This window comes from Triticum urartu, chromosome 2A (assembly GCF_056163025.1).
Source record: "Triticum urartu cultivar PI428250 chromosome 2A, HENAU_Tu73, whole genome shotgun sequence".
Lineage (NCBI taxonomy): Eukaryota > Viridiplantae > Streptophyta > Magnoliopsida > Poales > Poaceae > Triticum > Triticum urartu.
This window is the reverse complement of record NC_141874.1, coordinates 711876558-711902630: the sequence shown is the minus strand read 5'-3', so window position 1 is coordinate 711902630 and position 26073 is coordinate 711876558. Positions and strand designations below refer to the sequence as shown.

General features: G+C 44.7%; 4 protein-coding genes across 5 annotated transcripts; 1 reads left to right on the top strand and 3 right to left on the bottom strand.

Moving 5' to 3' along the window:
* Positions 1 to 238: 238 nt before the first annotated feature.
* On the bottom strand, positions 239 to 1571 carry LOC125534251 (RING-H2 finger protein ATL43-like). The gene has a single exon (XM_048697518.2). It carries the CDS (start codon positions 1194 to 1196, stop codon positions 603 to 605), a length of 594 nt encoding a protein of 197 aa, XP_048553475.2. The 5' UTR covers positions 1197 to 1571; the 3' UTR covers positions 239 to 602.
* A 2337-nt stretch (positions 1572 to 3908) lies between these two features.
* Positions 3909 to 5811, bottom strand: LOC125539959 (ribosomal RNA processing-like protein). Its single transcript, XM_048703513.2, has one exon. The coding sequence runs from the start codon at positions 5776 to 5778 to the stop codon at positions 4111 to 4113; it is 1668 nt and encodes a 555-aa protein (XP_048559470.1). The 5' UTR covers positions 5779 to 5811; the 3' UTR covers positions 3909 to 4110.
* Positions 5812 to 10485: 4674 nt separating this feature from the next.
* On the bottom strand, positions 10486 to 14974 carry LOC125539957 (uncharacterized). The gene is made up of 5 exons (XM_087545068.1): positions 13867 to 14974; positions 13464 to 13690; positions 12038 to 13381; positions 11585 to 11817; positions 10486 to 11512 (listed from the first exon to the last, which is right to left on the bottom strand). The coding sequence occupies exons 3-5, from the start codon at positions 13149 to 13151 to the stop codon at positions 10811 to 10813; spliced, it is 2049 nt and encodes a 682-aa protein (XP_087401194.1). The 5' UTR covers positions 13152 to 13381; positions 13464 to 13690; positions 13867 to 14974; the 3' UTR covers positions 10486 to 10810.
* Positions 14975 to 20816: 5842 nt separating this feature from the next.
* LOC125539956 (uncharacterized) lies at positions 20817 to 24565 on the top strand. Of its 2 annotated transcripts, none has more exons than XM_048703509.2 (5): positions 20817 to 21167; positions 21653 to 21884; positions 21978 to 22124; positions 22222 to 22481; positions 23514 to 24565. In XM_048703509.2, the coding sequence occupies exons 2-5, from the start codon at positions 21678 to 21680 to the stop codon at positions 24211 to 24213; spliced, it is 1314 nt and encodes a 437-aa protein (XP_048559466.2). In that variant the 5' UTR covers positions 20817 to 21167; positions 21653 to 21677; the 3' UTR covers positions 24214 to 24565. The 2 variants fall into 2 exon arrangements, with proteins under 2 accessions (XP_048559466.2, XP_048559467.2); XM_048703510.2 differs by having other exon boundaries at positions 20817 to 21176.
* The last annotated feature ends 1508 nt before the right edge of the window (positions 24566 to 26073 follow it).

The window sequence follows — 26073 nt, the reverse complement described above, 5'->3', positions numbered from 1 at the left end:
GCTCAGTCTGTCGGACGTGCTCATACGGATAAGGTGTGTGCGTATGTGCGTTCACAAGGATGAGTGTACGCGCATATATATGAACGTTTCCGTCTATACTGTGCTAAAAACCTACTCCCTCCGTTCCAAATTACTCATTGCAGAAATGGATGTATCTAGAACTAAAATACGTCTAGATACATCCATATCTGCGATAAGTAATTCGGAACGGAGGGAGTACGTGACAGGTGTTGTACACTTTATATACACACGTGTTGTACACTTTACATACGGACGGTGAATGCCCGCCTAGTATACATATAGCTATCAAAAAGCCCGCTCCCTCCGGCCGGCCGGCCGGCAACATTCCGCGCGTGCAACGAAGCAAGATCATGAACGAATGACGACCGTCAGCTAGACCGCACAGTGACGGCTACCGAACCCCTCGTGGCCAACCACCGTCCCTTGGCCAGTCACGCCGGTCGGTGCACCACAATCTGCAGCTCAGCCTCACCGGCGTGGAGCTCGGGGTCACGGCGAAGGCACCCTCCTTGCCGTGCCGTGCGGGTTCTCATGCATGGTGACCCGGAAATGCATCCGTGGAATGCCGCTCCCTCGGTTGGTCACGCCGGTCGACGCACCACGATCTGCATCTCCGCCTCGCGGGCCGGATACCACTCCGCGTCACCGTGATCCGCGCCGGCCTCCAGCTTGGGGATCACGGCGAACGCGTCCTCCTTGCCGACGCGGCGGCGGCAGACGGGGCACGTCGAGTGCGCCTCCAGCCACGTGTCGACGCAGCCCGCGTGGAACGCGTGGCGGCACTTGGGCAGCACCCGGAGCAGCTCGTCGGCGGCCGCGTCGAACGAGCCCAGGCACACCGCGCACTCCGGCTGCGCGGCCGCCGCGGCGCCGCCCATGTCCCCGAACCTGACGACCGGGAGCGCGTCGACGACCGAGAGGCTCAGGCCGGAGCGGCACCGGTCGCACGTCGACGACGCCCGGAACCCGAGGCCGAGGCGGCCGGCCGCGCCGCGGGCGCCGCGTTGCCTGCAGTGCTTGGCGTAGATGAGGAAGAGGAAGAGCCCCAGGAGGACGCCCGTGAGCACGCCCACGATGACGGACACGTCCGCGCCCGGCGGCGGCGGCAGCGGGGGCGGCACGCCCAACACGTCGGCGGCCGGCGTGGAGGACGCCGACGACGGCATCGCCATCATCTCGTGTCGGTCATGGCCGGCGCGCCCAGGTCAAACCATTCGAGGGAAAACGAAAAGGTTGTTGCCTGGCGCGGCGTACGAGCGGTGCAGGGCGTGCGAGCTGGTGGCGCCAGGGAGGTCAGCCGGCGCCTTAAAAATAGAGGAAAGCTATCTTTGATCTGTAGCTAATTTTCGGCACTTCCTTTCGGAAATTGGATTGTGAAATGGTGTGATCAAATGGTTGTATCGTCTATCTACCACGCTAATTTCCCAATAATAATACAACTCATTATTCATGCATCGAAACTACCCGATGTACACTGCAACGTCGAGCAACTGTACTATAATAATGACGAGCGAATCAACTGATAGAGATGTAACGAACCAGTGTTGACAGTATGTTCGTTTGGCATTGAAAATGTGCAGTGGCTGATGTTTGGAGGGCGTCGAAAGGGGTCACAGAGAAGCTTTATGCTGAGAAAATAATGAGGTGAAACGGCACCAAGGTATTCAGAGGTGCAACGGAGGTATCTAGGGCTTAAAAATAGATGGAACTATATTTGATCAGGTTAATTTTTAGTAACTGTTCTCGAATTTCAATTGCTTAGTGCAAGTAAGTTTGCCGCGATATTGGCTTCGGAGACTGCAACAACATGAAACTTCTTTCACAGATTCCGCGATATTGGCTTCGGAGACGGCAACTACATCCATCTTCAGCACGGCAGGTCATTGGATCATCAGACCACTTCTTGCAGCTATTCAACAGTCTGCGGTTTTCATCCAACTAGAATAGATCATGTTAACAGGTGCTTCAATGTAAAAGCTCATCATCAGGCCCAGTTAGCTGTCAAAATTCAGTCTACCGGTTAGGTGCCTCACTTCAGGTTCAGGTCAATGTCCAGGGAGAGATGTTCTCCCATTATTCAGTGTGAATCCCTTCACACTCCTCTCTGTAAAATGTTGCTAGATGAATAAAATCCTTTTCATGTTAAAAAAAATAACTCAAAGAAAGATACTGTAACAAACTAGCTTTTCCCTATCATTAAGAATGACAATGAGACTATGATTTTGTCACCAGCAGCACTGAAGCTCAGGCTGAAACAACACCCTGCAATGGCAAGCAGTAATTTTGGAGGACTGAAAGTTCCAGCTCAGAGATGATCAGCAACAGACACAGAAATTCGGTGCAATCTTAGACAAAAAGTCTGAACACGGAAAAGACAATGCATACAATTGCTAGTCACACGACTGATACAATAAACCGACACAATTTAGTCACCAAATTCAACACTAAGCTTGTGAGTTCTGAATGTAAGATTACATAGGTACTCCACCGTTCACAAATATAAGATGTTTTTGATATCTCAATATGTACTACATACAGACTGAAATAAGTGAACACAATAAAACGTGCCTATATTACATCCAATTCAGAAGAAAAAAAAGTTAAAAGAACTTGTATTTGTGAACGGAAGGCGTACATCCTGGCCTGAGTATTTGACAAAATAACCAAAGAAATTATTGTTCATATTATCCAAGTAATGCAGTCTGAATTGCAAGATGAACTTTACAGGTGCAGATTAAATTTACCCTAAATTGAACCAAAAGTTGCAGAAGCTATCTAGTTCCTCATTCTTTGGGACCAGATCAACACAGATGCACGACCCTTAACAGTGATTAAACTACTTACCACAAAAAACTCATACAATTAGGGGAGGGGGGGGGGGGGGGGGGGGGCATCGCCCAAGATGCATATGATTGTTAGTCACCAAATTTGACAATGAGCTTGTGAGTTCAGAATGTAAGATTACATAGGAACATCCTGGGCTCAGGGTATTTGAACAAAATAACCTTACTACCTTAGACATATCATCATTCATACAATCCAATTAACTCATATTGAATTGCAGGACAAACTACACAAGTATATAGATTTAAATTACCCATGAATTGAACCAAAAGTTGCAGTCTTGCAAAAGACATCTAGTTGGTCACCAGGTCGAAACAGATTTACGACCCGTGAGTGATTTAACTACTTAACACAAAAATCTCATTTAAGAACATACATCCAAATATATTAGACAGAAGCAAAGTATAATGACAATCAGGGGATATGGCAATTAAAGTATATACTGACAGAAGCAAAATATACTGACAATCAAGGGGCATGGCGATCAAAGTATACTGACAGAAGCAAAACATACAGACAATCAGGGGCCATGGCAAACAAAGTATACTGACAGAAGAAAAACATATCAAGGGCTATCTTCATCATGCAAGGCTTCTAGATTGTGACGTCTAATCTAACTTAAAAGGAAACATCAAGGCACAAAGAGAACAATCAGCCTGATTCACCACTACCAATACAAGATTGCGCCTGCAGACTGTAGAAAGCAGCCCATGAGTATTGCCCATCAAAGTATACCGCCAATCAGGGGGGCATTGCCCATCAAAGTATACTGAAAGAAGCAAAGTATATCAAGGGCTATCTTCATCATGCAAGGTTTCTAAGAATTGTTATGTCTAACTTCATCCAAAGGAAACATCATGGAACAAAGGGAACAATCAGCCTGTCTTCAGCACTAACAATACGACATTGCACATGCAGTTTGTACTTTGTACGAATCAGCCCATTATAAATCATGAACTGCACTAAGCCATTGCTGCCATGATGCAAATGAAGTTAGAACCAAACGGGGATTATCAGAGAGCGAGAAATCAAAAGGGCTCTGCTACCACAAAACAATAATTATCACAAGATTATCAAGAATGCACTATGACAAGACACATAATTAAGCAATCCATAAATAATGCAAAGGTAGCAGCAAGCCAACAGTGTATAAGACTACCTAATGGAGAAGAATCAAGTTACGATGAGAGCACAATTTAAAAGGCAGAATGGTACGGCGGACATGCCATCATACATTCAAGAGTTTCACGCGGAGAAGGTTTGCAACTTCCGCAAGCGCTTCACAGCAGAGGAAGGGCTCTTCTTCAACAACTTCTTTGCAGACTTTGCTTTTGCCTTGGCCTTCTTCACCGGCGTGGAGCTTTCCTTTATAGGCCCAGGCCGAACTCCACTTTTTAGTGCACTCCCTCTTGGAGTAGCAGATGGTGGGAGCCTCAAGCACTGTGGTGGTAAAGGAGTAGGAGGGTTCCAAACTAGATTACTCTTCATTGAGAACCTCACTTTCTTACCACTCTTATCTCCATCCTGAGCAGGAACATTACCTTGGCTGCCAACACCTCCACCAGAAACTTCTGATGACCTATCGGAAGATTTTGAGCGCTTCCTCTTCTTTGCCACTTTAGCAGTAACTGGTGTCACCGGCATCCCGGCTTCTGCAGCAGCCTTCTCAAACTGCTTTTGAAGATTGGACATCAAAGCCTCATCAAATGTAATGGCATCAGTGGCATCGCCCATCTGCTGGTCCTCTGATGTGGCATCTATACTCTGCTCACTGCTATCCCCTCCATCACTATCCTCAACCTTATTTTTCTTCTTCTTTTCTTTTTTCTCCTTCTTGTTCTTGTCTTTCTTCACCTTCTTCTCTTGCTTCAGAGCCTTGACCTCCTCCTCCTCCCCACCTTCAACTAATGCAGCCTTCTTTGCCTTCTTCTTCTTCCTCTTCTTTTCCACCTTTGCCTCATCCAAATCCATGCCATTTTCTACCACTGCCACCATTGGCACCTGAGTGCCCTGAAACTCTGGCTCAGAGATCTTAACACCAGACAGCTCCAATCCCTTTTCGAGCTTAACAAACGCATCCCTCAGCCCAAACACCACCTTCCGATTTCCCTGCACGGTCTTAGCACTCGCCCCGATATCCAGGAATCTCTTGCTGAATCCAAACAACAGCCCGACCTTCCCAAGCTTCTCCTCCACGCTCCCCTTCTCCATCTCTTCACCTTTCCTCGTCATCTCAAGCAGCTGACTGCCGCTCTCCAGAAACCTCTCAAACAAGCTGGACCTAACCTTACTCACCAGCACCCTGTCGGTCGACTTCTCCAGCACAGTGAAGAAGGGGGCCAACAGCAGCTCCATCGACTTCAGGCTAACCGGGAGCACGGGCAAGATCTCGTCGAGGAACACATCGGCGACATGGTACCCGAGTCCACGACCGGTGGCGTTGTCGGCCTCCGGTAGGACGGCCTTCTCCGAGATGACGGAGACGATCTGGGCCGTGACGTCGGGCGCGAAGGAGCGGGCGCCGAGGAAGAGGAAGGCGTGGTGGAGGAACCGGCGGTTGAGGAGGTAGAACTTGTCGAGGCGGTGGACGTCGATGGCGGACCACTCGCGGCGGATGGTGGCGAGGTAGGCGGCGAGGAAGTCGGCGGCGACGGCGGGCGTCGCGGCGGCGGAGACCGCGGCGGCGAGGCGGGAGGCGAGGTCGGCCTGGTAGAGCGGCTTGTCGGCGTGCCAGAAGCAGAAGAAGAGGCCCTTCCAGAGCTTGAGCAGGTCGGTGGCGGAGAGGTGCGGCGCGGAGGCGGGGAGGAAGTCGGCGAGGAGGTGGCGGACGGCGCGCTCGCGGGCGCCGGCGTTGCAGGAGGCCAGGCGCCGCGTGATGGCGGCGGCCTCCGCGGAGGCGGCGGCGGCGGCCATGGGGGCGGGGGCGGGGGCGGGGGCGGGGGTGGGGAGGAAACAGGGGACGGTGGAAGGAGCAAACCCTAGCGTTCGATTCGGGGGAGGGTCTCGGCGTTTGAAATGACCTCGTTTCGTTTTTTTTATTTTCCGGTCCGGGTCGGGTGCCCGTGTAGGTCGGAGTCTGACAGGCGGGCCTGGACGTGGGGTCAGTTTAGGAAAGAGGGGACGTCAGGCGGGGAAAGGATATGAACCATGGATTTTTCGGTGCACCCCCTTTCGGCTCTAGACCGCTTTAATTTGATTCGGGTTTGGCTCCCTGTTCATGCGAATTTCCTTTGATTCATATATAAACCATCGTCCTATACAAAGGCACCGTTGCCACACCGTCTATCGAAAGAGAGAAAATGTCGGAGATTTGGACTATATACATATTTCTGTTGTTTTCCTAAAGCTCTCGAAATGCAGATTTCCTCAAAGATTTTTTTTATTTTTTGATAAAATTGTGTTTAATTTGAGCAAATCTTATAAGAAATGAAAAATACCGGTAGGTGTTTGGTTCTAGCGGTGGTGGCCGGAAAAGCATCAAGAGTTTGTTGTGCAATGATGTGTGAGAGGTGGGAAGAAACATGAGTACTTGTGCCAGGCTACATGTAATACCCCTTTTGTTCATATATATAGGGTCTAAAGTGTTTTTTGAGGCTAACTCTTTAATCACATATTAAAGCAATAAATATATGACATATAAATTACACAAAGCATATCAATAAATTTGTACGTGAAAGAATCTTTCAATCAATTATATAATTTTCACATTATACATATCATATACTGTTAATCTTATCAAAAGTCCGTCACTTGTGTGCAAACAATTAGAGATGCTTTTTTATACTTGCGCTTGTCCCTAATGCCTCAAATGAAAAATATTAATATTATAGATGTTTTTTTATATGAGATCTCATTAGGATCTACTGTCTTCGATTAAGAAGTTTCAGCTAAAAATAGAAAAGGTGCTTACGGTGGAGAAGAAGAAAACTAATTGGAGAAGACATACCTGATGATTGAAAGTTATAGCTAGCTGGGCAAAGGATCAATGGTCAAGACCACCACCACTATTGTGATTATGGGCCTTGACATGCACATCTATCACGTCTGAGTTCGAGGTCGACATGTTGCCCGACGTGTTGTCCCGCCACAAGCATGTACAGTACCGCATCACGTCCGGCTGTGTGTGAGTGTGCCATCATATAGCTGAGTGTATTCACGATGGTAAAGACCGGTGTCACGGTTGGAGAACCTGGTCCATGGTGTACATATGCGTAAGGCCATCTAGTCCGGCATGATGCTCACACAGTCACACCAAGTAATCATGTGCTTTTCACGATAGGAAAGACCGGTGTGCAGTCCCATGTCGAACACCTCAACGGCCACCTCAAATAGCTCGATGACAATCTGGATGTCACGCTCATAGCTTTGATATGCGATTAAGGCCCGAGGCGTACATGGAGGCGATGGCATCATCGGCCTGAAACGCCTGGAGCGCGTGGGGAGAGGCGGCGGTTAGGGGACGATTGGGTCGAGGTTATGGGTATATATTAAATATAATAGCTAGCCTCACTGGTTGATTATTTCGGTCCAAGCCAGACATGGAGGACGTAAGTTTCGGTAGCAATGTTTTGCATGCATCTGTTACCAATGCGTTTTGATGACTCGATTACTTTTTGCGGGCACACGACAGCTCACATGGGACTGTTGACAATTTTTGAAAAAAGTGATCAAATTTTTGAAACACATGAAGAAAATTTTCAAATTATGAATATTTATTGATTTTTTATATACGATGTGCAATTCTTACATATATATATATATATTGAAAAAATTTGTAATATACACTGAGCAATTCTAAAATACGCACCATTTTTTGATATACACTGAAAAATATTTAAATACACACTGAACATTTTTGTGATATACACTGAACAATATTCTAATACATATTGAACATTTTAGTGATATGGAGAATAATTTTAAAATACAAAATGAACATTTGATGAAATGTGATGAACATTTTCATAATATACGGTGAGAAATTCCTTAAATATGATGAATATTTTCGTCTATAAACACGCAATGAATTTTGAATAATACACAAAAATAAGAAAAATAGAAAAGAAATAAGGAAATACGGAAAGCAAAAGGAACAAAAAAGATAAAACAGAACAGAAAAGAAACAACAGAGCATACGTGGGCCAGACCAAATTTGGGCGTCTGGAGGTCAGCCCAGTTAAATTTTATCTTTGCCTAAAAAATGTTAAATTATAGCAGACCAACCTGGGCCTGAGGCTGGACTTTCCTAACTTTTCTCAAAAGCATTGGCTGGGTGTGAGTTGGCTCGTGCAATGCGTCGCATGACTCGCCATCCTTGTTCGACTCCCGCTGCGTGCAAATTTTTTTTTTTTTGAGGTAATATCAGTGACAGTCATATAACTTGCATCTAATATTCAGTTTGGTGCTAAAAGTCGTAAAATACGTCATTACGGTTACATAACTTGCCTATGGATGCAGATACGGTCACTTCTTTCATATTCAGTCGTATCTTGTGGTCACGTGTTGTGTCAGCATGAATACAGCCTACATGTCCCGGTGAGGCGTTCGGTGAGCCATGCATTATATTTCTTTTGCAAAAAACATCCTTATTTTTTATTTAATTACGCACATGTAAGCACATAGTATCTTTCAAGAACGAGGAATAAAAAAATAACGCCAGTGGACTAGAACGGACGTCCTGCAAACTAAGAGATAACTGCACTAACCACTCGAGTACTCGACCAAGAATAAATTGATATCAAACTTACATATGTGTTCACTCAGCCCAACAAAGGAATAAACGAAAACTAAAAACTTGTTTGTGTATTCCCTGCAGGAATAAAATGATGTAAGAAAACAGCTTATATTTTTTTGTTTGTGACATTTCAAAAATGTTCATACGTTGTAAAAAAAGTAATCATTTAAAAATCTATTTGTGTAACTAAAAAAGTACTAAGTTGCATTTTAGAAATATTCACGCATTTCAAAAAATTATTCATGCGGGGAATAGAAATGTTCGTGTGTATGTTGTTATTAATCTTGTTCTATTTAAGAAAACTACGCAGGTAGAAATTTATGCACATTATCACGGGGAGAGTGGGATCATTCTGTTTGAGCGATCAATTTTTTTTCAAACATAAGATTATTCAAATTTTAAAATTCCTTTGGGAAAATCAGCTGAACTATTTTTTATCTAGATTTTCAAATTTGAAATTATTTGAATTCAAAAAAACCTCACTAATTTGCCTGAAAGAAATTCACGTACATTTATTCTGCACTATATCTTCTTTTATCTAGATTTTTAAATTTGCAATTATTCGACTCCAGAAAAAATAGTTCATTTGTCCGAAAAATTTGCGTACAAGCATTCTGACGTATATTTTCCTTTATCTAGATTTAAAAACTTAAAATTATTTAAATTCGATAACAATTTCTGTTGATTTGTCCAAAAAAAATACGTGCATTCATTCTGCACTAGATTTTTTAAGTTAAAATTATTCGAATTTAAACAAAAATTTAGTTGATTTGTCTAAAAAAATATGAACATTCATTCTGCACTGTATTTCTTTTATCTATATTTTTCAAAGTTAATATTATTCGAATTCAAACAAAAGTTTAGTGATTTGTCCGAATAGTTTATCTAGAATATAAGCTATTTTCTTACATAGAAAAAAACAAAGAAGAATACAGAAGATAAATTTTGTATATCTCTTTAATTGCACATGCGGCGAGCTAGCCAGGAGGTCATAGGTTTGAACCGGGGCTATATCTGTTTTGCACAGCTTTTCCCGTTTTAATTTCTACTTTCTTCGTACTGTCCATATTATATGCAGGATGCAGCTAACTGTGCGTAGTAATCACCAAAAATCAGGTTGGTCGAGTAGTTCGAAGCCCAGCATGTACCAGCGTTTTCAATTTCATTTAAGAAATGTCCGTGTAAATAAAATGGAAGGGTTCAGAAAAAGTTTGGTTTTAATTTTATTTGAGATTTTTCTGCATAAATAAATAAAATGCAAGGATTAAAAAAACACTGACAATGCGCCCCCACAACGTTGGCACGCCACATGTGTGTGTGGGATACGGCCAATGAAAGGACAAGTTAGATGACCAAAAACACGTATTTTACAAGTTTATGCACCAAATTGAACATCGCATGCAAGTTTTATGACTCCCGATGTATTTACCTTATTTTTTTTATAGCAGATGAATTTTTTCTGAGTCTATTCATAAGGAAACAGCGGATGAACCAAAGAGATTTCAATCTCAGCCGTCAATCTCTATAATTAATATAAAATCAAGGGATATAAAGGGATGATGTATGGAGAACTATGAACGCCTCTGTCCTTCAATATTACGCGAGAATCACAACTTTGCTTTCACGGGAAGCACATGTTATGCTTCTACGATTTTCCAAAAAGAAAAGCGCATATATGCTTTCATCGGAAAATATGAAAAGCACATCTATAATAAGAGTAAAAATACCCCTAGGAGTTGTTACTGTTTGAGTTGTCATATCGCATTTCAACTTTTATCCTTTATTATTCGTAAAAAAACGGTTATCCTTTATTGTCGGCTAGGTTCTAGCAGTACAACCTAGAGGAAAGCACAAGGCTACATCTCCAGATCCATGATGAATCAACAGGTTTCCAAACAAGTGTAAATTGGCATACAATCCACCAATAAGATGCTCCACCAATAAGCTAGAAATTCCAAAGTAGGCTTACCTAGCTCAACAACAACACCATATATGTGCATAACAGCAATATATACATAGGCTTTGTCTTGTATCATAGTACACACAAGACCATAGTTAAGAAAAACGAGCATATACTAGTGTTGTACTCCCTCCATCTGGAAATACTTGTCGCTCAAACGGATGTATCTAGGTAGTATATCATAGTACATGAATTAGCAGACAAGTTCACGATGGAACAGTAAACACGATATCAGATGCATGGCTTCATCATCACCGAGGGCCTCTATAAAGCTTCATGACGGGTAAAGGTGGAATTAATTCTTCTGCGTAAGGCGCTATATAGCCCATCACCGAGATAGCATGCTGGTTTTCAACAAGGAGGGACCAAGCAACAGTTATCTCCACTTCACAATCACCAAGACGACATCTTTCTCGACTTATGCTGCTGTCTTCAGCTTTGAAGACGACACTTCCACTGATTTCTCCGGCCTGTATGAGAATTTCAAGTCTTCCTCTTGATTTTACGGATACAGCTTGCCTTGACAGATCTAGATAACCACCCACAGGCACTGTCCCAGCTTGTGAACCAAGCAGCAAAACACGCCCAGATGGGCACTTGACACTGCCTTCAGTTTTACCTTCAGGTAGAACGGGGCAGGCGACCTTGATGCCATTGCCACAACGCAATGGGCCCTTTACAACACGAGCACCGACGATAGTGGCTTGGACTGACTGTTCAAGATGCTCACAGCATAACTCTATTGAACAAAGGCCCTGGAGAAGACGCGTAGAAATAACATCACCACTACCAAGATCATCTTCGTCATAAACGAAGGCTTTACTGATCAATGTTCTATCATTAGACTCCACTGTGTCCTTTAGTGTTAGGTGGACTTCAATAGTAACATTGTTCTCCAATATGCCACCAGACATAATTGCACGAGAAGGGCCAGTCAAGTGCAAAAAAGAATCCTGCAAACATCAGTATTCTCCATTAACTTGTTAACAAATATGCAAGGAATAAGAAAAGGAACAGGTGCATACCTTTCTCGTGAGGATTTGGCAGTCATCCCTAGCGCGAAGGAAGAGAATGTTGCGACGATAGTCGACAACATCTCGTGCAGCGACTACACCGTATACCTTCAGTGGCCACTCAAGGGCATAGCCTTCTGTTTCTGTGACTTTAATAGAGTAGACCTGCATAGTCCTCCCGACTTGAGCACCCAGTTGGGTGTGGCCTGGTATGTAGTGGGTAAAGAGCAAGGGGCTCAATACCGCTGCATGCAACCAAGTGAAGTATGTGTTAGAAATCTAACGTGAACTAACTAAAGAGTGCACAGATTGCTTTTACTATACATTCAAGAAGAATAAAGAAGAGTCAATCTGAGTAGAGTAAATCCCTATGCTTACAGAACGAATTCGCTTGCTTGAGACATGCAGTAAGTGGAAGAAGAAAAGCATACTAACTACGACCATATCACTAGCACATTTACTCACTTGGGTCTTCAAAGCTGCCAAAGTTGCTGCGACTAAATTCCCAGTTTTCACGGTGGGCATTGAAATAGAACTCCTCAGCCTTCTTCTCCTCCTCATACTCATTCACAACCTTCCTATCCTTATCCCCGTCCTCTATCTCCTTGTGTTCCCTTATCGATCCCATTGCCGATGTCAAATCTGGCACCCATTGACAAAGCCGGTTGAAAACTGCAGAGATAAACTTCAGTGTGGAGCAATAGCATGCGAAGGGCTCATGAATAAGCATGCATATCGCTAGAAATTTTGCTTCTGTTGAGACTAGCTGGCCCATGTTGTCCCACAACTCATCAAACTGCCTGGAGAGCAAATGTAATTTGAAGCCGACCATCGGCACCACCCCTGCCGCCTCGGTCTCTACCTCCTCCTCAATCATGTTTCTGACAGATCTGGCTACAGACATTGAGAAATTGACCAGCGGCTCCATGAACTGCTTGGAGACCAATTTGCCCCCGTCACCAATCTTGCTCAGTGTCTTCAACATTCTGCCTTCGTTGCCAATCCTCAACAATTCAACATCGCCACTCCTTCCCTTCAAAGGCTTCTCCTCCCGGGCCTGGACCCAGCGGATACTCTCCTGCATTAAGATTCCAGCCTTACATACCTCCTCACTTAACATGGACCCGCCAGTCCTTTCCTTTGAATATCGTCCGGTCACCATCCCACTGTCCTCACGACTGTCACCTGACTGTAGCATCGTCGAGGGAATGAGGGACCAAGCAACAGTAATCTCAACCTTAGAGCCATCAGGGAGGTAACATTCACCTTTACTTATGTTGCATTTTTCGGGTGTGAAGAGGAATTGCGCAGCAATCTCAGCATTTTGTGATGGTGATTCAGCCATTATGAGGACTTGCAGCTTTCCTTTTAACTCCACAGAAACTACACATCTTGCCAGACTAAGGTAGCCATTACTAGTCAGAGACATTCTTCCACCTTCCGAATCAAGCAGCAAGACTTCCCTAGATGGAAGCCCAGCGATATCTTCATTACCATCCTGAGGCAGTGAAGAGCAAATAACTCGGCCACCATATGGAAAAGGCAATGATTCCTGTTTGGGTGTAACAAACACACCCATGATAGTGGCCTGGACCGACTGTTTAAGTTGCTCATAGCATAACTCCACTGTGCACAAACTGTTTTTCAGGAGATAGGTACCAGAACTGTCACCATTGTAAAAGCCGAATGTACTGATCAATGTTGTATCTTCAGATTTTGTTGCGCCCTTTACTTTAGTTGGATTTCGATGTAAACAGTATCCGTCGACACAATTGCACGAACCGGGCCAGTCAAGCGCAAAAATGAATCCTGCAAGCATCATCATTTGCCATAATCAACAAGGATGCAGGCAACAAACAAAGGATCAAGAACACGAAAATACCATACATACATTTTCTTCAAGGATTTGGCAATGTGTTCTTGAACAAAGAAATAGAGGGTTGCGATGACGGTCCACAGCATCTCGGACTGCGACCACTCCATACACCTCCAGTGGCAACTTTTGGGGTTCTACTAGTGAGACTTTGATGGAGTAGATCTGCAAGCTACTCCCTGCGACAGCTTCAATTGGAATGTGGCGTGGTGTGCAATGTGTAAATTGCATGGGGCTCAATATCGCTGCATACAAGTTAACAAGTTAGAGATCTACTACATCAAAGTCTCACTAGTAGAACCCCAAATCGTGGAGTAAACTTTAGTAAATAAATAGTCCATTTAAGAATCAATCTGGTTGAGTGGTGTAAATTCCAAAATGCAAGTAATCAGGTAAGTAGCATGCATGCAAGTTTACTCACTCTGATTTTCGAAGCTGTGGCCATCCTTGCCCCATATACGTTCCCAGTAGAGATGATAAGCAGTGAATCTCTTCTCCTCCATCTCCACGGAATCTTCTTTGCCTGCCCTGCAAAGCTCGTCCTCCATGGCTGACAAGAAAGATTCTGATTTCAGCTTAATCATCGTTGATTTCACTTTGTAGTCGAAGTCCGAGTCCATTCGCTGGAGCATAGTGATACGGTCAGAGATCAACTTCAATTTGCTGATACGGGATAGGTACGGCTCAGAAATAAACTTCATCATGGTGTTCCTTATATCTTTGTTCTCTGACGAGAAGGATCACAGAAAGTTGCACATCTCGTGCCTCAGCTCATCGATCTGCTCAGAGAATGCCGGCAATCTGAAGCCGAACCTTAGCACTGCCATTGCCTCCTCCCGGATCTTCTTGTTTTCAAATACCTTAGCAATGTCAACGACCACTTCTTCAAAATTCAACAGGATTTCGGTTGTCAATTCGGGCACGGTTTCCCAGCGGAGTTGACTGTCTGACTGGCTAACGATCCACTCCTGGGTCTCCATTGCGAGGAAATCAAGCAGCTCCTCACTGTCTGCGCCTCCGCCTCTGTCTCCGTCGGCAAGGATTCCGGAACGGTGGAGCAGATTCTCGAGTTCGAGGGATGCGGAACTCCTGCTTCCCTTCGACGACTTCCCTCCAGCTTCCATCTCTCCGCCGTCGCCAATCTTGCTCTGGGTCTCCATCGATCCCCCTTCATTGCCGATCCAACCGGCCCTCTGTACCACGCCCATCCTGTGCCACAATTGGAAGATCCTCTCCGTCAAGACGACCATATCCATTCTGAAATCCGGAAGATTATCATAGTCAGAATCGCTATGTGCAATCTCCTCCATCTTGCCCTCCTGGGCCTCGATCCACCGGATACTCTCCCGCATGCAGATTCCAGCCTGATAGAGCTCCTCGGCAAACATGGACTCGCCACTCCTTCCCGTCGAACTCCCTGCGGTGTCCATCTCACCTCCTCACCACTGTGCGGTGTCCTTTCTTCTCCCCGCCGTCGCCGCCGCCGCCGCTCTCGTTTTTTTGTTCGGGGGAAAGCAAAGATCCCCCAGCTTAGGGTTTTCAAGATACGGTGCAGACGGGCGTGCGCCCATATTTTTTCTCTCGGGCGTAGCCAGGCCCAGTAGTAGATCGACACGGACCTTCCCAGCACGCACATGGCCCAGGCCCATCCCAGTATCAGTGTCGTGAATTCAAAATAAGATCACGAATTTGGAAAATGTTAGCAAATTCAATAACGAACATTTCTAAAATTCTGTAAAAAAGGGAGAAAATATTAAAACCCGAATTCTTATAAAATGAGGTCAATTATTGGAAAAAACGAATATGTTTTGAAAAAAATGTTTCATTTTTTACGATAGCGAAAATTTGTTGAAATTTTGATTAATTTCCGAAATGCAAACAAAATCTGAAATCATCCGGTTGATTAAACGAAAACTAAAGCCGCCCCCACGACCGTTAGATGCGTCCATCACAACCATCGCTCAGATCCCGTATCGCTCGCCCACAGTCCGCATCACACGCCTCGCCCTCAAGCATCGCTCCCCCCTTCACATCGGGCAGTCGGTCACCGCTTGTCTCCGACCGCGTCCTCTATTGACTGTCTCGCCGGTGATGCTGCAAAGCAACACGCATCACATCTTCCTGTGTGCAGCAACGGCCGCCGGCGACTCACTGGGACGCCGCCAGCGACCGCTCGATTGCAACAATAGGACCTCCATTGCAGCGTCAGGAGTCGTCGGGAGCGCTCCATTGCAGCGTCGAGGGTCGCCGGCTACCGCTCCATTGCAACGCCGGGAGCTCCGTCGCCGCGCCGGCAGCCGCCGCCGAGCGCTCCATTGCAGCGCAGGGAGTCGCCGGAGTGCTCCATTGCAGCGCTGGGGGTCGCCGGTGACCGCTCCGTCGCAGTGCCCGGAGCCGCTAGGCGCTCCATTGCAGCGCTTGGAGCCGCCGGCGAGCGCTCCTTTGCAGCACCCACAGTCGTCATCGCAGCTCCGCGAGACGCCGACGAGCGCTGCATCCTCGATTGTTGCCCCCTTGCAGCATCTACGTTGCCTCCAGCGACCGTCGTTGCCACGTGCAGCAACTGCGACGAGCAGTGGCCATCCTTTTGCTTTGCAGCAGCGGGCAGGAGTAGCGGATGCAGAAAACAAAACGGTGGTGTTCCTCCTGAAGGTGCACACGAATGAGGAGCAGAAAGCTCCCAACAGGGGCGGCCGTCGACTTGCTGGCGCTTGCCCTGATCTAGAGGGAGGGAAAACGAAGGAGGAAGGCGAAGGATAGGGGCGAGGAGAAGAAAGTGAGTGGTTGTGCGGTTTGCTGCGTGGGGATAACGAAGAGGAATAGCGGCACGTGGGCCCAGGCCATGGGACGCGTGTCGATCGCTCGAGCCGACTTACGCGCCGTGTAGATCAGCCGGATGAAAAAGAACGTTTCCCTTTTTTTGGAAAACATGAACAAATTTGAAATCCCAAACATTTTGCAAAACCAAATAATTTGTGACATTTTGAATTTCTATAATGATTTTGAAAAACTTTGAGTAAAAAAAATGGAAAATGAATATATTAAAAAGTGGAAAAATACAAAACAGAAAAAATGTAAACCAAAACCAAAAATAAAAAACCGAAAACCAGTAAGAAACAGAAAAACTGCTAGGAACCTTTTGAAAAGTTCCCAAAACCGGCTTGGGACCATCTAGGGAACCCAGAAAATGTTAATATGTAACAGTAGTCCGACAAATATATAAAAGGTCTCATACCATTCAAGATATGTTATGTGTATTTTAGAAATGTTTAACATTCATTTGAAGAAATGTTCAGACATGGAAAAACTGTCATCATATGTTAGAAAAATGTTCTTGACATTTTACAATAATATTGCCCAATGTACTAAAATCATGTAGTTTACAAAAAAATTGCATGTGGGTGTTTTTCATGGTCCCTATTCTTCCTGTCAAACCCGAATCGCATCCAGGATTATACTGCTTGTACTATCAGCTTGCACGGTGATCATCTCTGCTTTGCCAAAAAATACATTCAAAAACTGAACCAGCATCTTTTTTTTTCTTTTTCTTTTTTGAGGGAGAAACTGAACCAGCATCTGACGCTGCCTTGTGTTGCCCATATATACCTTTTCGGATTACTACTACACTAAGAAGTACAACTAGCTAGAATGCCATCTTCACTAAGTGAACCTCTTCAACAAGCGTCAACAAGCTTCATGATCGGCCTATGTGGAATTGATTCCCATGCATAAGGCTGTATAGCTCCCATCACCGAGATATCATATGAGTAGTTTTCAACGAGCAAGGACCAAGCAACGGTTATCTCCACTTTACAATCACCAACCTCACAACTTTCTTCACTTATGTTGCTGAATTTGATTGGAAAGACGACACTTTCACTGATTTCTCCGGCCTGCACGAGAATTTCTAGCCTTCCTCTTGATTTCACAGATACAACTTGCCTCAACAGATCCAGATAACCCTCTTCACCCACAGGCATATCTCCAGCTTGTGAATCAAGCAGCAAAATACACCCAGCTGGCAGGGGTGGAGGCAGAAAATTTGGCCATTGGGTTCACTCCAGGGCTACATTCCGTCTAACTTTATTTTGGTTTGCCAAAGTATGTACCAACTCTCGAAAAATTTCCTTATTTTTTGACTCTTCTAACTCGTCATGGCCTTGGAAAGTTAGGCCTTAATGCAACAAGTATCTCAGCGAATCAATGAAAGTATTAAGTCAAATTCGATTTTGCTTTTTTTATGATCAGTTTGCTTATCAAGAGCAACCTGAATTGACTGAACTTGATTCATCAACGCAACACATCTTTCTACTATTACATTATGAAAGCTAATAACACTACCCTTACCCGTATATAGTCTGCTTTTCTTGTTCCAACCGTTCTAGCTGTTAATTGCAAATGCACCAGTTCCACCTTGTCCCTCGTCGTAATTTTTGAAAAGGTAGCAGAAGAAGGCCTAATTCACTTTATCATTATACTCAAGTCAAGGACCATACTCATCAACAATCTGGATTAAATCTCCATTGAGTATCTCCAATCTCCCCCTGTGGATAATCAAAATTAGACGATGGCCTATAAGGTCCCCTCGTTAAATATTTGCGCCTTCCCTCATCTTGCTTCTTTGGATCTCTCGTGTACTCCAAAATTCTCATCCGATCATCCGGATCATAAGGCAACTCATCTAAGTTATTTTCTGTATGAATATTAGGCTTTGGGAGACTTAACTGCAGTGACATTCGACGCACTTTGCCTAGGTCTAATGGGTGACCTCGATGTGCCTGTATCATAATCTTGATCTAGTGACCAAGTTCCCTTTGAAAAATACCGCTCCATAGACTAGATCAATTAAAGTGCATGGATTTCTTTAGAAGACTAGGGCAAAACAATCACCGTTGTATTAGGCTATTGGAGAGAGAGAAGATGCGGCAATGTAATCTAATTACCTCAACTTTTAGGATTTAATTGTTGCCGACGTCGATTTGCGGCCGCCTGCTTGCCGTGGTCATGAGGCGGCGGCCGAGTCGCCAAGCAACACGAAGAGGCGAGATGGGAGTCGAAGAAACGAAAAGACGAACAATGAAAAAAAACCAGACGATAGATGAGGCGTGCCGCGTGTGGCTTCATGTTTGCGTGACTCACGGACTCCTGGTTTTTTTTGAACATCAGTACAGACGCAAGCGCTCATACATGCGCGCATCCACTCACCCCTATGAACGCACACACGCACACCCTACCCCTATGAGCACCTCCGAGAGACTGAGCCGGCATGTCATCTTGAAATTTACGAAGTCACCGTAGGCGCCTCGTCGTCGACGGGAACGTCTCCTCCCACTGAAAGCGCACCGCCGGAAATCCTGAAATAAATCCAGGAATAATGCAAGCACCAGGATTTGAACCCTGATGGGCTGGGGATACCACTGTCCCTCTAACCATCCAACCACAGGTTGGTTTGCCAGACTCCTGGTTTAGGCATGTGAATGGATTAGTGGGCTGTTGCCTTAGGGCCCTTTGTTCCACGTGAGGTATTTGTTGGGGTCAGACAAGATATTTTAGTGGATTCACGTCACGTAAATACGTATATATACGAACGTACCAAGCAAAATCCATTGGGTTCACTTGATGCCATTGCAAACAATCTTGATGCCATTGCCACAAGGCAATGAGCCCCGTACAACACGGACAGCAAGGATAATGGCTTGGTGTGAATGTTCAAGCTGTTCACAGGCACAACATAACTCTATTTCACAAAGGCCCCGAAGGACACGGGTCGAAATAATATCACCACTATCAAGATCTTTTTCATCATAAAAAATGCTTTACTGATCAGTGTTCTATCTTTAGAATCCACCATGCCCTTAAGTTTTAGGTGGACTTCAGGGTTATATTGAGGCTTTAGTGGGGCTGTTGTGGGAGGGGAAACCCACCATTTGTTTGTCGACTATCGTGATTAGATCCGACGATAAAAATGAATTGACCAGATGTCGATAGTGTTGTTGCACGTCCTCTCGCGCATCTTCTCCCTTAGAGAATCCTTTGCATTGACACTCAGTCTTTCTAAGACAACTCTTTGCACTTTGAGAGTCCAAATTGGCTCCTCTCATGCTTTAAGCAATAGACCCCTTAATGATGAGGCACTTACGAATTGAATCCTCCCACTTAACCTTATCAACATCATAGTCCTTTTCAGGATATCATAATTTTTGTCACTAGGCACTACTATCCTCCCATTTTACCTTCTCAACAACATTGTCCTTTTTCAGGGTATCATAATTTTCACCGCCTTCTTTAGGTGTTTTCGGAGGATTATTAAGAAGAGCATAATTAATATTCAGCAAAGCCAACGTGATCTCAAGCTTCTCCTTATTTTAATTGCTACCATTTAAGTGCATGCCATTGAGCATTCCAACATGATGAGATTAAGAGACATTAAATGTTACTCCCTCCGTTTCTAAATAATATAAGCCTTTTTATTGATATAATTAAATACAAACTTTGGCCAAAGATGGATAAGAACAAAAAAATTATGGGCATGCATTTATGAACCATCTTTGGCCAAAAAAATAAATAGAAGCCACTCTATTAAATACTCATATATAAATTTCTTTATCAACCCGGTCCACATGAGCTTGGGTCAGAAATTGACAAGATTAATAAAATCATGTGGTCAAGATGCCCGTCATTCAACATGAACATAAGCCGCACTCAATTTAGAGGATTTGTAAATTTAATTTTGCAGCGGCGACATTATGGCATGATAATGATAATCATGAACATAAGCCGCACTCAATTTAGAGGATTTGTAAATTTAATTTTGCAGCGGCGACATTATGGCATGATAATGATAATCATCATCATAACAAAAATGCCATCAAAGAAATAACTAAGCATAACAAAAAGTGTTAAAACAATTAAGCATGGCACATAGTTGCATGAGGAAGAATAGAAACGATAGAGAATCATCTAACATTAATAAGCATGCAAGAATCCCTAAAATTTATACACATTAGCACTAAAGTGCCATCTCAGTTGTCGTTGTTTTTTCTTTTTTGAGAAACCACTGTTTTTTTTTTGGTTTTTGAGGGGGAACCGCTGATTTAGTGTTTTTGAGACAATGGAACCGCTGATTTAGTATAAAGTTGCCAGAAATTGCATTACCGTCCATTACTATAATTTATTTATTTTTGTTATTATTGGACTGAAAATTCCTCCCGAGATGGGCCAGACAAACCGCCTGGGCCTGGGCTAGGAATACGAGGCGCCAGTGGCCCGTCCGCTGGCTACCGCGAGCCGTCGGATGGCGATCGGACGGTCCACAGCGTGCGCAGCTGGAACAAAATCAGCGCAGAGCGGCTGCCCCCAGCGAGCCCTCGATTTCCCCCCTCCCTTCTCTTCTTCACACCCGTGACGGCGACGAGCGAGCGAGAGAGCGGCGACAGCGAGCGCCTGCCGCAGTGGAGGAAGACAACGGCGCCGGCGAGTGTCTTTCGCCGGAGTCGCGTGCGGATTTTTCTAGCGCGCAGCTCCGGCGAGCGGTGCTCGTCGGTGACCTCTGCGACGCGGCCGAGCGCGTGCAGGCGTCCCCGCAACGACGACTGAGGCGCGTCACCAGATCCGTTACGGTGGTGGGTCCCCAACGCCTACAAGCAAGCGAAGGGCCACGGGAACAGCCCGTGCAGCGGGCGGCGTTGCTCCGGCGCCGCCGTGGCCAGCGACGACGGCGAGGTCCGTAAGGTTAACGTCGCTACCTTAATTGTAGGGGGATAGGGTTCTTAGGGAATTTTGTGGATTTTCGCACGAATTTTAAGGACAGGGTTTCGGATCAGCGGATGATTAGGAATAGCACACATTGATCCATTCGCCTTGGAAAATTTGACCCCTAGGGTTTCAGAATAAATGTATACCAGAGATGGTACTGAACTGTATATGTGAAGATATTAGATGAATCATGAATTATTGTCAGATTACATATACTGTACCAGAGTACAGAAGGGCAGCATTACAGTCTTACTTTAATAGATCTACAACTTCTGCTCCTTCCAATTCAATACAAATCACACTGAGTAATAACATTAATAGATCTACTTTAATAGTTTTACTTGATGTACCACAATAATTTTCTCTGCTTACTTCATCATAATAACATTTTTTATTTTGATATTTGTTCTTATTAAATTACTTAAAATTGACGCCCCTGCTCATGCCTCCAGTCAGATCTGACTCAAAGTAGATGCGATGTCGAAGCGGGACAGACACAGGGGAGGTGGAGGAGCTCCACTTACCCCGGAGGAGCAGGAGGACCAGGACATCGAGGATGCGGTGCAGAAGCGCCTGAAGACTGAATTCAGCAAGCTCAAGGGGGCGGAGAATAGGTGCAAGCGCGCTTTCACAGAGGCGGGTATGAGAGGTACCCTTGTCGCAGAGGAGCAGAAAACTATTGTTGTGAGTTATTTTCTACTTATTTCCTCGTAAATTGCTGTGGGCTACCTGTTTCTAGTTTCAAGCCCCGGCTTGCTAAACCTCTATTTTGAACAGAGTCAAAGTCTTCCAAAGTTTGAGCTTAAAGTTGATTGTTCTGCGCAAGAATTTAAGGCGTACATTGAGAAAAGGAGAACACACATTAGAAAGGTTGCCTCATACAATTTTGGGGAAAGAATTGTTTCAACACCACCTGATCATATTGTAAGTCAGTGAACATGCCTTGTGTTTCTATAAGTGGTCTACATTTGAATGTTGCCTTGTCTGTCCATGAACATGGGTTCTGTGTATGATTGTGCAGGTTACATTCAGTATGACCGAAATGATGGAAACACCAGACCCAAATTCTCCAGCAGTATCAGTGTTGCAATTGCTTTGCTGTGATTGGAGTGGGTATTTCACCCTCTTCAGAGAAACCCCCGACTACTCACAGGATCCTAAGAAGAGGTATGAGAAAGGTGGTTTCCTGACATTTGCTGGAATGACAAAGAAGATGCAGTTCCCAGATATTTTTGGACCCATCACCGAGTTGCAGCAATATAAAGAATCATACACAGATGTGTAAGTCAACAGTACTTATTTATTGCAAGCTTTATTTTTTTATTTACTGCAACAAGTACTAGCTGAAATAAAAAAGCATGGGGGAACACTCAATAGGATGTTCTCTTTTGTGTGTTTGAAGAAAAATGTTACTTAATAGAATACACGCCATGGTAGTGCTCATGACATTGTTCAACTCTGTGATGCTCAATGCACTCAATCGCATTGCCATTTGTTGTGGTGAACATTTCTGTATTAACGTCATTTGCTCCACAAAGTAATTACATTGTTGGATGTCCAGTACGCTATAAAATGCTCAGTCAGGGGTAGTTAATTGTGGATAGAAAATTGTGTTAGTCTTGATCCAGTACAGTGTTCAGTCTGGCCCCTCATCTTATTTTAAACTTGGCAATACAAGCTTTAAATTTATTTTAAAGCTGTCACCAATATCTGTAGCGGACTTAATAAGAAACCAGCGTGCGTTGTTAACTGATTGGATTCATTTTGTTTCTTGTACTTGATGAGTCCTCATGTCTAATTCCATGCTGAATATTTAGTTGAGTATCTATATCAGCTCACTGAAGATACTGATTGCTCCTGCTCAAATAATGAATTTATCAATAAGAATCTCTTAGCCCTTCACCGAACATACATGGCAGTTGAGGCCGGCATGGAATGCAGGTTACAGTTTCTGTGCTTTAGGGTCGCTCATAAGTTCTGTAACCACATGATGATGGATGAATCACAAATGAGCATGTGCTTTGGCACATGGGTTGCGGGAAGGGAAAACCTACGGGACCATTTTTGCGCAACACCAGGTCCATTTTATGAGTGTAGGACCTAGGCCCCAAGGTACATACTACTATGCAGTTTATTGGGCTGGTGGTTGCTATTTGAACCCTGGCAAGCTTGGATCAATAAATTACCTGTTTGTGTGAAAAAGTATCATAGCTGCTGCTCTGTTTTCATGAATTCTTACTAATCGTAATCATATTCTTATCTCTAACTAGCAAAAGTTCATTGAGTTCTGATGTTGTCTTTTGTTTCACACAGGACAAAGGTTGAAATATTCAAGGGCTTTCTTAAGAGAATGACCTACGAAGTCAGAAAGCTCAATGTTCTCAATTGCCGAAGCTATAAAAGTTACCTTGTTCCTTTGCTGAACCTGTTGATGTTCATCCTTGGGGAGTGCCCGCGCTTCCCTGAAAGTGAGGACTTTGTGGTTGAGAACTGTGAGTTGCCTCGTTCTCATCTGAAAATGGTGACCCCAAGGCTGAGTGAATTGATCCGTGAATGGTCGAAATTATCAAAACTGGCGTTCATGTTTTTTATTGCTATTATCGAGTTCGACATGGAGTTTAGGGGGAGTCGTGTTAGTTTTGACGAAGCTAGAAAGGAGATGCACAGTCAAATTGATATGAGGGGGGGTGATCTAGTGCTGAATTTTTGCGGATCAGATGGAAACTTCAACTTGAGAACCTTGTTGGGAGGTTATCTTCGTCTGCTAAAATGTGAAAAGGAGGACATTATTAGGATCATCATGCGGACTAAGCATCAAGTCACTAACATTATCCATGAGCACAAACCAAAACTTGAAGAGCAAGACCTGACAAAGATGCCAGCAGCCAAGAGGAGTATAGCAGAGCGCAGGAAAGCTGAAAACAATGCTGAGTATGCTCACTGGGAGAGAATCAGGGATGAGGATGGGCAGAAGGTTCTAGATGTCCTATTGAATGATTTGCCCATCGTGTAGTTGCTGTAAAATGCTTTATATGTTACCTAGCAATTGCCATGAATGTTGTTGCCTGTCACTGAAGCTGGAGAGGATGAGGAAGAGGCTGGGTCTGAGAAGTGTGATGACCAGTGATGTGAAGATGACAGAAGTTGTTTTCTGGAGGTCAAAATGTCCAGTTGATGTTGTCTTGTGGCAATGTGTTTTGGCCCTAGTCTTGATTGATGGGCGCTGAAGTTGTATATGAATGGCAGTTGCTGCCTGTGTAGTTGTTGTCTTGTCGTTTTGGTATTATTATTTGGAACTCGGTTACTTGCTAATTGTGTAGTTGCCTTTCCGTTTTGATATGGTTTGGAACTCGGTTACTGGCTTACTGCTTTTTGTTTTGGACCTTGTTCTGTTAACGAGTACTATAATGGAACCGGGCTCCCAGTTTGGAGCCGTATATGGAGAAACAAAATACTACTGTATTATGTTTGTCTTTCCTTCCGTCATTATCCTCTGCAATATCTTTCCTTTCGGTTACAAGGGCACTGGAATTCTGGAACCGCAAGCAGGCCATCTACCACCTCAGGCCTCATTTGGTTTCAGGCCCAAGACACCTGCGCATTTGGAAGCCCACGAGTAAACCCGGGCATGGGCAGCCTGGCCGACCCGGCCCGAGCTTGGCCGAAAAACCTGGGTCGGGCTTGACGTTTGGGCTGGGCTTGGGCCTTGTTTTGCAGCCCGGAAGATAGTTTGGGCCGGGCTCAGGCTTGAAAATAGGGTGTATTTCGGGCTTCGGGCCGGGTGCAGGCTTGGGAAATGAAGGTTGGGCTTTTACAAGCTCGGCCCGAAACCCGGCCCGGCCTGACGTTTGCCTGGGTTTACCCACGAGACAGGGGCAGCTCAGCCCTTTCCGTGAAATCACTAATTGAGGAGTATTCGTTGCAAAGATCACTCTAATCCCCCTGGTTGCGACAAGTGGCGCACATGCAGCGTCAGTTATCGCAACCTGTGAGTTTTTCCTTTGTTCGTAGATCCGTTTATTCAAAACGTTTTATCTCTCAAACTGTGCGTCCAAATCTCGAATCGCTTTCGTCGTTGGATTCCTCACGTCGAGATCTTCAAAACTAGATCCCATGTTGATAGGTTTTGACGAACTTTTTTCACGAAAAAATCGGACAAAAAAACGGATGAAAAAACCGAACCGGGAGCACAAGTTTTTTCTCTTTCCAAAAAGGCACGCCCGTGCCTCTCGCGGAAGCAAAACCGTGACTCTCGCGGAAGGAAAAAAAAAAACGCGTTTTTTTCGTTTCCGAGGAGGCACGACCGTGACCCTCGTGAAAGCACAACCATGCCACTTTACGGAAGCAAAACCGTGACTCTTGCGAAAGAAAAAAACAAAAAACATATTTTTTCCTTTCCGAGAGGCGCGGCCGTGACTCTCGCGAAAGCACAACCGTGCCTCCCGCGGAAGCAAAACCATGACTCTCATGAAAGAAAAAAAACAGAAAACATGTTTTTTTTCGTTTCCGAGAGGCACGGCCGTGACTCTCGCGAAAGCACATCCGTGCCTCTCGCGGAAGCAAAAACCGTGACTCTCGCGAAAGAAAAAAAAAAGAAAAAAGTGTTTTTTTTTCGTTTTCGAGAGGCACGGCCGTAACTCTCGCGAAAGCAAACCATGCCTCTCGCGAAAGCAAAACCATGACTCTAGTGAAAGGGGAAAAAAGAAAACGCGTTTTTTCACGCAAAAATTTTTTCAAATATTTTTTTGGTTGAAAAGCTAAGGAAGAGCGGTGGAAAACCAAAACGTCGAGAAAGCACGGAAAAACCGTTTAAAAAACTGAAAACATGTACGGAAAAATAAAAAAACAAGATCCGGGAGAAGCGCCCAGAACG